The following is a 10,233-nucleotide window of genomic DNA, read 5'->3' on the forward strand; positions in this document are numbered from 1 at the left end:
CTGGTTCCTATTTATTTGTTAACTATGCAATTTGTTGCTCTTCTCTCTTTCTTTTTTTTTTTTACATTAATCAAGCTGACGCGTGTGAATGTTCAAATATAAGTAGGCAAGCCATAATAAGATGAAATATGTAAATGACAGAGAGAACGAGAGAGCGAAAGAGAGAAATATAATTAACATTAGCCATTTACAATTCGATAATCAAATGCCCTAGATCAGTTTTAAAATTTATTTCTTGTTAACAACGAGTTTGACGAGTTTCTAGCATTTAATGATAATATACATATGTACGGGCTATTTAGAACAAATAATATAAGACAGCGGTACCCTATGTTTCTATGAAAATGACAAACACTAATCATCGAATATTGCGGAGCGTTTTGTTCAATTTAATTTGCATGAAATTATTAGATTAATAGCCGAAAGTGAAGTTTCTCGTTATGCAAATCTTGTTTTTTTACTATGTCATAAAACTGCTTACGCCGTAGTTTATCGAAATTATATTATCCCAAAAATTACACGCGCGATATTTGTTTCATATCGCAAATAATTGAACGAAACGTTTCCTATATAAATGTATTTTAGTAGAATATAAGTAGTGAGTTTCAATAAGTCACGTTGGACAGCAGTCACATGCTCAATTACTTGTAATGAAATTAACAAAATTCGAACGGAAAGACTGACATTTCGGGGCCATTTTGATCGAAATTATCAAACCGTTGAATGAAATACGTAGATGGAGATTGTAGTAAACGTCGGCTAAACAGGGTGAGGCGCATAAACACTTTATCTAAGAGATTATTTTTCTTCTCTCTGTTATTAATACTTCCAAGCATGTTAAACTAAGTCTTATGTGCTTCTCTCCTGACTTATTGGTTTTCGTGAGAAATAATTTACCTTTTCAATAAAACCATCCGCGTATACAGGCCCTGTAATCATTTAGAATACAGTCAAGATTGAGTCCTATATACAGTCATTACATTTACTCTTATTATCGACAAAACTACCTGTAATTTGTTGATGGACTGATACTCGATCAATATGCGTTTTCTAAGTTCAGTCGCGTCCGATTGTCGCGATTTTATTTCACTTATATAATTTTACGTTGGTTGTGATGTAAACGTTAAGACTTGCGGGAATGCAACGGTGACATATATAAACGTAATTCGTGATCTTAATGTTCAGGGTTTACGTGTCAATTGTGTGCGCCGTTTTGAATTCCTGTATTGCTGAATAATGAAAATGTAAATATTACAGCGCTCAAGCGCGATGTCTGGCGTTGTTCCTTTATACGCGGATAACACGCGCTTCTGTAATTTTAATTAGAATGTAAACTCTTACTAAACCTCCCACGTGCGAACCGCCCTGAAGAGCCTTTCTCCGTTTGCAGGGTACTCTCATAAAGTTGTTCACATTTCTCTTTACGTTTAGCAATTATCAGTCGCGTCTGTAGTTGTTACGGAGATTGAACGTATGTAGTGTTAAATATGTACTTAACTAAGGTATATTTTATAATAAACATTTTCTGAAAAGAGATAGAACTTCCTTCCTTATCCTGTAAACATAAGTTAATAAATTTGAAAATTTATCGTATCGTTAAAAAGCCGATGTCGATTGACATAGAATAAAATAATTTAATTGTACAAGATTGGGTTTTCAGAAAAATTAAATTATATATATGATTGTTATGATATTATATTTTTTTGATAATTCATCCATTCATAAGCGTACAAGATTTTTACGTAGTTATAAAGTATACTTTTGTATTATAATCCGATTAATGTGGCAAATTTTTCTTCATTCTACAAGATATTTGCAAATCGATCTAAAATTAATAAATTTAATAATGCTACATACATTTTGTTATTTTTAAAGGAATCAGAGAAGGAACTACGAATATTATTTTTACTCAATATAGACGAGTCCATTAATCTTCCAATGTTTCGCATGGGAAGACATCGAGAAAATTGATTAAAAAGAAAAGAATAAAATAAATTAAATGCAATAAAATTGTGCACAATTAAAAAAATTCCAATAATAAGGATATAAATTCCGTAAAATCAACAACTCATATAATTTAATTTTACTTCAATGAAATGTGATTAAATATAAAAACATAAAATTAATAAAAGATACATGCATGCGTGTGTGCACATACACACTCTGTATATGTACACATACACCCACATATTTAAATGTATATCTGTATTATGTATTATATATTTATATATGTATAATGTTAAATCGTTCAACGATTTGTCGTTTCAATAGAATATGTGAAAATGACTAGATTTGACTCTCAGAAGCCATTTGTTACTGCTTCATTATCGATTAAAGGTTTAATACACGTACACACATGCATCGACAGCATATTGGATTATTGCACGTATATTAAGTTGAAGTCTGAAGTTTACGAGCATCAGCCGAAAAGCTAACACTTATAGTGAGCTCTTGGTCGTATCTTCTCTCGCGCTGTAGGGAGGAAAAAATTTTTTTCTCATCTAACAAAAAGTCTTTCGCTAAACACTCTGCTGATTATCGTTAATCTACAAAGCGCAAACTCCTATATCTTTTTATGGCAGCCTATAACGAGTAAAATTAGCATACAGACTAGATTGTTCCATCGAAAATCGTACAGTTTATATCCATTCGTCGTCGCTATCCTATTACATGCTACATATGCGTCGAGACTGTCGTGCTCGATCAGCACCAATGAAGAAAACATTGATCACTCGTTACCGATAAAAGTCTTATAGCTGGTATAGTATCGAAAGTTTCAAAATCTCAATGCGTTCCAAATGACTAAAATTTACTAGATCGCACAATCATGTCGCATTAGCAACATTTTTTTGCGATCTAATGTCTTCGCGGATTATCCGCATCTTTCGATCCCTCACCAGTATCGTTCATGTCTCTCGAGTGATCCTTGGAATTTCTGTCTTTGAATTCGCGAGAATGGTAATAATGATTACTGTCTCTTCGCGATGCCTGACCCCTGTACTTCCGATTACTACCGTCACGACCATAATTCCGATATTCGCGCGATCGATAAGAAGGCGATTCAAAACTAGCTGCTTCCGCCGATTTCACGCTACCGTTTTGGAGTTGCGGTAAAACGGTCGAGTCTGTATCTGCCTGGTGATCTTGTTTCTCATGTCGATTAGCGCTGTATCTGTAACAATTGATAATAACAGCATAATTTTTATTATAATTTTTAATGTCTTGTAATAACTGCTTAAAGTAAAAAAAATGTTTCTTGATAATAAGTTGTATAATAATTTTATAATTATTCACAAGTTTATAAATGCTAAAGTTTTATAAGCTGTACCTCGGAGATCTACGATGCCAATAGCTTGGTATTGGTAACGGTGGAAATTTGCGAGAATTTTGTTCTTGCGTTGTACCCGTAGGCGAACCACGATTGTAGTGGGCGTTATTACCATCGCGAGAACGTCCACCTCTGCTAGTACCAGCATTGTTCGATGAAGAAGCCGCCTTTAACGAGGCTATTTCCTTCTTTTGATCCATGTTTTCCTTGTGTAACCGTTTTACCATCGCGTACGATTCTTCTAAAAGCACAACCAAGCTCGCTTGCATGGGATCCCCGACTTGAATTCCTACGTCCACCACTTGAGTTTTGTTTTTCTGATCTTCTGTTATATCTAATCTTCTGTAGAATATAAAAAAGAAAAAAAAACATTAGCTGTCACAACATCTATACGATATACTTTTGTATAAAATAACTGACTTTTTTTGTTGCTCTATAATATTCGATAAGTACTGGTTATGTGTTTTCGCCTCTTGTAACGACACTTTAATGTCTTGCAAGTCTTTCTCCAGAAGCTCCACTTGCAGTGGTGTTACATTCACACATATTGGGCTACCCTGTAAATTTAAAATTCAAAATTTAAGCCTATGTATCGAAATATTCCTCGAAAAAATGTATTATCAATTAATGTTACCTTTGATTTCGCAAACCCATTTCCGTTATCTTCGGGCGAAGAAGGACTACTAGCCGCACCATAGTGCGCCTTTTTCGAAAATACTAATTGAAATTGCAGATCTGTAAATATTAGAAAAAAACATATTAGAGGGGCAAAATATTAAAAAAAAGACAATATAATTAATTTTGTTACCTCTATTTCTCTGACGCAAACATTCTATTTCCTGATGTAAAGCGACCAAAGTAGCCTGATGCTGTTCCTGTAGAAACTTCATGTTTTGCTCCAGCTGCATCACTCTGTCCACATTTAAACTCTGGTGTCTAACATGTGCAAAGCCATCGCTTCTTTCAGTCAAGGAGACCAAGTCGGGTGGTGCTTTCTTTCCCTATAAAATATACATAATAAAATCTTAAAAATTAAAGATGTTTTAAAAATTTGTGTCATCTTAATTAATTACAAACACTTTATGCAACATAATAAATTCGGCGCTTTAGTTTAAAATTTAATGAATAAATAAATATGTACTCACTTGAGGAAAGGGCACTGTTGGTAGTTTCATTAGCACTTTAGATGTCATCTTGAATTTGTCGACTGGTGTCAGAAGTTATTTTTCAGCACCTCAGTAGCTTAACTCTTGTCTACTTTCGATGGTGTTTGCTGTCACTATTAGCAATCTGAAAAATTTCACGCGCACTAAAGCCGTACGTCAACGCAATCCAGCTGCTGAAGCCTGCAGCGCGAATAAAGCTTCCTCAAGTGTTCCAGTAGCCTAAAAAAAAATCACAATTTTACAATCATCACAATATATGACTTAACGATCGAGTTTAACTTATAAAAAAAAAAAAAAAAAACAACAGAGCATTTAATTCACACTTGATCGTAGGAATGAATATTTAAATGCTTTGTCGTCAAGGAACGTCAATTTAAAAGCCGTTTTATCGTTTGTTTTACTCTCGCGAAGGTAAAGCGGAGATACGCAATAGCGTCCATTAATCCGACCGTCACCGTGGATTTATCTCGCGCCTACAAACGTGCCGCAAAATCGATGCGAATCGTCAAGATATATTTTCTTTATCATTACTGTTGAAGAAAAGGATATGGGCGATTCGTCGAGGGTTTTGAACAACTTGGGACTCCGCAAACGCCATGCGAGGAGCAGTCTATGGTGTTCGGTCGAGGGACCGATCGCGGGAGAACAATTAGCCGACACGCGGAGCTCGCCATTGGACTCGCGATCAAGAAAATTAATTATAATCGTACGTCGATCGACGCCGACTTACCGAGTGCACTCGAGGCTTGCGAGAGGAGTTCGCAGGACGAGAAGCGGATGATCGCAGCGAGGCGCCGAGGCTGAAGGGTTGAATGAGAACGTCCTGCGCACGCAGTGCTAAGTCACCGCGTCGGTGATTGGCCGGTCTGGAGCCGCGGCCCTCGAACCATCCTCGAACCACCGGTGCGACGAGTGTCCGCACCCAGCAAACGTTGTGGGTATGAAAGATCGGCGAGATCAACTAGCCGGTCTCGTTGATTCTATCCTTTGAGCCACCGAAACAAACCGCGATGCCGATTTAGCCAGCGATTTTCGCGACTGTCGTTCAAATCGCGTGCGTTTTTTATAATCCTCCCTCACAGTGGCGCTCCGCCGTTCTCTTACATCACGCTTTCATTTCGCGAGCTTCACAGCTGCCGCAGAAACTTTTTCTGGTCAACGATGAGTAAGACGCACGGACAAAATCGACGAGATTATAAATCAACTGCGGGATGCGCGATCGTTGGAAGGAATGCGTCGACCCGGCGTGGGTGCAACCGACAGAGAACACGGCCGACGGAATACGCGTTGAGCATCACTGACGCGTACACCCAGCTTGTATTGATCGCGGCGTTTGGCCGCGCCCACGCGTCTTTTGCAATTGTATCTCGCGTAGCCGGTGCCGGCGGGAATTCAGAGTCCTTCACCGGCTCTCGACTGTTTTACTATAAATTAAAAAAAAAATCTTAATCCTTTTTTAAGCCGCTCTCCATCGCGCTCTTGATCCTGCGATCGATCCGATCGATATAATTTCAAGCCGGGAATTCAGACTACAATCCCTTCGTTCCCCCCTCTGCCCTTTGAGGGATTCCATGGGGGAATTGATCGGAGTATTGTTGCAACGGCCTTGAACCACCGCTGCCACCGCCCCCCTCTTGAAGCATTCTGGGCTTTGGGGAGGAGATATCGATTTATCGTGTCGCGTCAACTTCAACCTGGAATACCGTGGGTCCCAAGGAAGCCTCGTATATTCCCAGAAGCCGTCCTCCGCGTTCCCATGCGAAGAACTGCGCAACGACGCTCTGTTCTTCCAGACAGTACTCTCCTTCCCTCTTGACAGCCGGAGTTTATGGCACGGCCGAGGGGACGCAAATGAGCGCACCCGATCTCGGACATAACCAAAAGAAAGGATGTCGCTCCTCTTGAATCCCACGGGAGCCGTCTATCTGAACGACGACGCGGCAGACGAGGATCCGTACTTTTCCGGAAATGAAAACGATGACTATAACTTTAAGGTAGATTCCGCGGGATCTCGGGACAATATCGGTTGCGTCCGACTAGACAAGAGAACGCTAAGAGCTTTCGCAGATGTCAGTGGAATGTTGCAGCAAATTTGCCAATTGGCGTTGACTGAGGTCGACTGCATCTGCGATAAACTTACGTTTTGCAAAGTCTAGTATAGGATCGGCGACGGGAAACTTCCACAAATTTGTAATTTTTTAATAATGTTCTATAAATGATTGCTATAGATTTTATTCTTGTTTATAAAAATTTTCTATTACATTTCTACTGACATTATATTCAGATTTGTAACACTTTACTGAGTTTTGCTAAGTTTATCTTTGATTTAATAAGTTTTTTTTTTTTTTCATTATTTTATTGTGAGTTTTAATCACAAAATAAGATTTATCTTATTTTTTTCTGTTGAAGTATGTGCCTACAAATCGTTTCAAATACATAATAAAGGATGTACGCAGACAAAGATGTCGAGAGGAAGAAGAGAATGCATGGGTGGCTTTTGTCAGGCAACAGGAATTAAATGGCTATGACAAATCTGGGATTCACTCATCTGTTCACAGTATCAAACAGTTGCTGGATGAAGGCATGAGAAAGGCAGATAGAGAACTTAAACAATTGGAGACAAATATCTTTCTGGATGGAATAAAAAAGGATTGTGGTACAAATGAAGATAATAAAAAAAGAAAGCCAAAGGTAAACAAGTGTTTTACAAAAATTATACCTTGAAATAACGTTGATTACATCGCTAAAGCTCACATAATAATAGGTAAATAATATCAGGGATCTGACTCTGAAGAAAGTGCCAATCATGAAAGACAATGGGACAGGTAGCACCAATTTACTGCTCACAATTCCTGAGGAAGATAATTCAACTTACGAGAGAAAGCAGGAGTCTGATAAGTTCAAGTCGTATGCCAGAAAATCTCGTTCCAGTCACACAATATCGCGAAAGGGTCAATCTTCAAGGCAGCTACATCACGCGACTAACGGCGCCGAGTACAACTCCAGTCCTGAAAGCGTGCGCTGCGACGGTTTCAGGGATGGAGTTATTTATGTACGACCGGATCCATTCACTATGCGTAAAATTTTAACGATGCAGAGAAAAGTCTGTGAACTACTGGATGAAATTACGTTTAGACTGGGAAACATTTCGCCGCCGGATGGAATCAAAGACTTGCAAAAGCGACAGCAATGCGTTGCCGAATTTGTCGTGCGATTCTCTAGAAACTATCTGTATGATCTCAATAGATATGTCAAGGATATTCAAAGGCATATGTGTATTATTTCACCACGCGCGATAATAAAACCAAATCACAGAAATTTGGGACTTCACATGCATGCCATTGAGCATAAACTTGTTGCTGCTCATCAATTACTGCTTCAAGCATTGGTTGCCTATTGCAAACATATTCCCAGTTCTATTCCTAAGGGACACCCAGGAAAACTTAGAGAAATGTTGCAAGTAGTTCTTGATCTGAAAACTATGTGTGATAGACTCCACTTAAACTATTTTGATTCAGGGGATACTGAAGTTTTGTCACTGGTAATGCTTTTTATTATTAATATAAATTTGTAATAATTAATAATTTATTAATTACAGAAATTTTTTTATTTACAGGGAAAGGAGATTGAAAGCAATTGTAATGTTGTTTTATCAAAATTAAAGGTTCAAACAAATAATGATTTTGTCGATTCGAATAAAACTTCTTCTATGACGTCTGTCACTCCAAATTTGACAAATAAAAAACGACTCAAAAGCAAGCAATTATCTAATCGGTTGAGCATGTATAATATGGACACCAAAGTTTCCAAAAATATTTCCAAACCCAAGACAAGTATGTAAAGTCAATTTATATCATTTTATATTAATTATTAAATTCGATATATATTATTGCAATACTTTAATTCGTGTACTATGTGCAATTATTTTTTCAGGCTATCATCAAAAGAATAAAAAATATAATACAACAGATGTTAAAAAAATTTCTAACGAGCTGACATCAGATCAGCCATATTCTAGTCTTGCAACACCATCTAAAGACGCGGATCAGGACAAAATTAAAAAACATAGAATGTTCGCAAAGAACGACGATATAAAAACCATGATGGATATATTACCTATAGATTCAGATAACGTAAAATATTAATTACGATATAAAATAAATTTATTGTAACATAAAAGTTAAAATATTTTCATCTTTCAGGGCAGCAATTTCGAAATGCAACGCAAACATAATAATGCTATGCTCACTAGAAGAATATCTAAAGTGCCAAAAAAATGGTCTGACAAGAATCAAAAGCAATCCGAGAGTATAGAAAATATTGTTAAGAACACTTTCACTAATAACGATGACGAATCTGTGAAAAGAGAGACAGCGATTACAGAAGAACATTTATCTAATTTAGTGCCGATTATAGCAGACTTTATGTCTTTTATTTCTAATAAGGTAATTACAACAATGTTATTTTTGTTTGCATTTTTTATAACTTTAAAAAAATGAGTCACTTACCTTAAATTTGATAATTTAATTCTGTGTTAAAAATTGCAAATTTACGTGCAGCAAAGTGAATCGGAAGCTAGGCCATTTTATTCTGAAACTGTTACAAAATCATTAATGAAATTCATACAGAAACATCATCTACCTAAAAGCATGAATGCAAAAATCAATACAACAACGAACTGTGATAAATGCTACTCGAGTGGTAGCGAATGTGATTGCCTTAAAACAAACAGGTATATTACAAATAAGCTTATTAATAAAATTTTTATTTTATTTTCGATAGTTAAAAAAAATAAGATTTAATTTATAATATTAATTTGCTTTTAAAGAACTTTGAGAGAAATGCAGAAAAATGGCAAAAACATGCAATTGATCTGTGTATCGTCTACAGAAAATGCATCAAAAGCACCTCGTTATTGTGACGTGTCGTGTCAAGCAGATTACGACAGCCTGACTGATTTGCCAGATTTTGAGGCAAAGGTAAATTACAGATAAACAGAATAATAATAAAAAATAGTCTGAGAATTATATATAAAATTATATACTGATTACACGAATGTTATAGATAAGGGAAGGAAAACTTATGACAGACTCGTTAAATAATATCGAGCTTGTCGTTTCTGAGGAAGCGGAAATAAATTTTTTGAAATATAAGCACGACTACGAACAGTTAATGCAATCGGTTCCAATGTACTCCAGCAATACACATAATAAACCATGGGACATTGTTGCTTGGTAAATATAAAAATTTTATTTCTTATCTTAAAAATTCTGTAAATGCATTTTTAACACATAATATTGTATGCAGGATATCTGATAAGCTTGTAGACGAGTTGACAACAGAAATTGCAAAGGAGCTGCAAATAGATGACGTTATACAGAAGCTTTTCGAACTAGAATTTCAAGAATTCTAATACTACGGTACTTGGAATTACATATATGTCAATTAGAAAAACCTGGGACACACGCACACGGGTTTTTTTTGTAAAATTGAAGTATTTTATATTATACTGTAATTTGCTAATTTTGGAGAAATATAATACTGTAACTTTTAAAACTAGCTCTTGTTTTTTATCGAGTAACAAAATAAGAAACAAATTATTTTTTATTTACTGAAATATGAACGTAAGCTAAGAAATCGTGTATCGAGTGGTTAGCGAATTTAGACTTAAACCTTTCTCGTACTCTCGCCTTGGCGTCCTACATAGCTAAAGAACGCGCGATACTTCTATCAGCTGAT

General features: G+C 36.3%; 2 protein-coding genes across 6 annotated transcripts; one reads left to right on the top strand and one right to left on the bottom strand.

Moving 5' to 3' along the window:
* Window positions 1–40: 40 nt before the first annotated feature.
* LOC139108478 (uncharacterized) lies at window positions 41–5,752 on the bottom strand. Its single transcript, XM_070666828.1, has 7 exons — window positions 5,225–5,752; window positions 4,474–4,713; window positions 4,137–4,329; window positions 3,963–4,063; window positions 3,749–3,885; window positions 3,329–3,670; window positions 41–3,172 (listed from the first exon to the last, which is right to left on the bottom strand). Exons 2-7 carry the CDS (start codon window positions 4,519–4,521, stop codon window positions 2,857–2,859), a joined length of 1,137 nt encoding a protein of 378 aa, XP_070522929.1. The 5' UTR covers window positions 4,522–4,713; window positions 5,225–5,752; the 3' UTR covers window positions 41–2,856.
* Window positions 5,753–6,022: 270 nt separating this feature from the next.
* On the top strand, window positions 6,023–10,035 carry LOC139108473 (uncharacterized). Of its 5 annotated transcripts, none has more exons than XM_070666819.1 (10): window positions 6,023–6,488; window positions 6,904–7,185; window positions 7,259–8,035; window positions 8,111–8,327; window positions 8,428–8,627; window positions 8,697–8,939; window positions 9,054–9,226; window positions 9,323–9,473; window positions 9,559–9,728; window positions 9,802–10,035. In XM_070666819.1, the coding sequence occupies exons 1-10, from the start codon at window positions 6,384–6,386 to the stop codon at window positions 9,905–9,907; spliced, it is 2,424 nt and encodes an 807-aa protein (XP_070522920.1). In that variant the 5' UTR covers window positions 6,023–6,383; the 3' UTR covers window positions 9,908–10,035. The 5 variants fall into 5 exon arrangements, 4 of the variants coding, with proteins under 4 accessions (XP_070522920.1, XP_070522921.1, XP_070522923.1 ...); XM_070666820.1 differs by having other exon boundaries at window positions 6,024–6,488; window positions 9,123–9,226; XM_070666822.1 differs by having other exon boundaries at window positions 6,026–6,488; window positions 7,053–7,185; window positions 7,273–8,035.
* Window positions 10,036–10,233: the final 198 nt, after the last annotated feature.

The sequence above is a fragment of the Cardiocondyla obscurior genome, linkage group LG15 (genome assembly GCF_019399895.1).
Source record: "Cardiocondyla obscurior isolate alpha-2009 linkage group LG15, Cobs3.1, whole genome shotgun sequence".
NCBI classification, from domain to species: Eukaryota; Metazoa; Arthropoda; class Insecta; order Hymenoptera; family Formicidae; genus Cardiocondyla; species Cardiocondyla obscurior.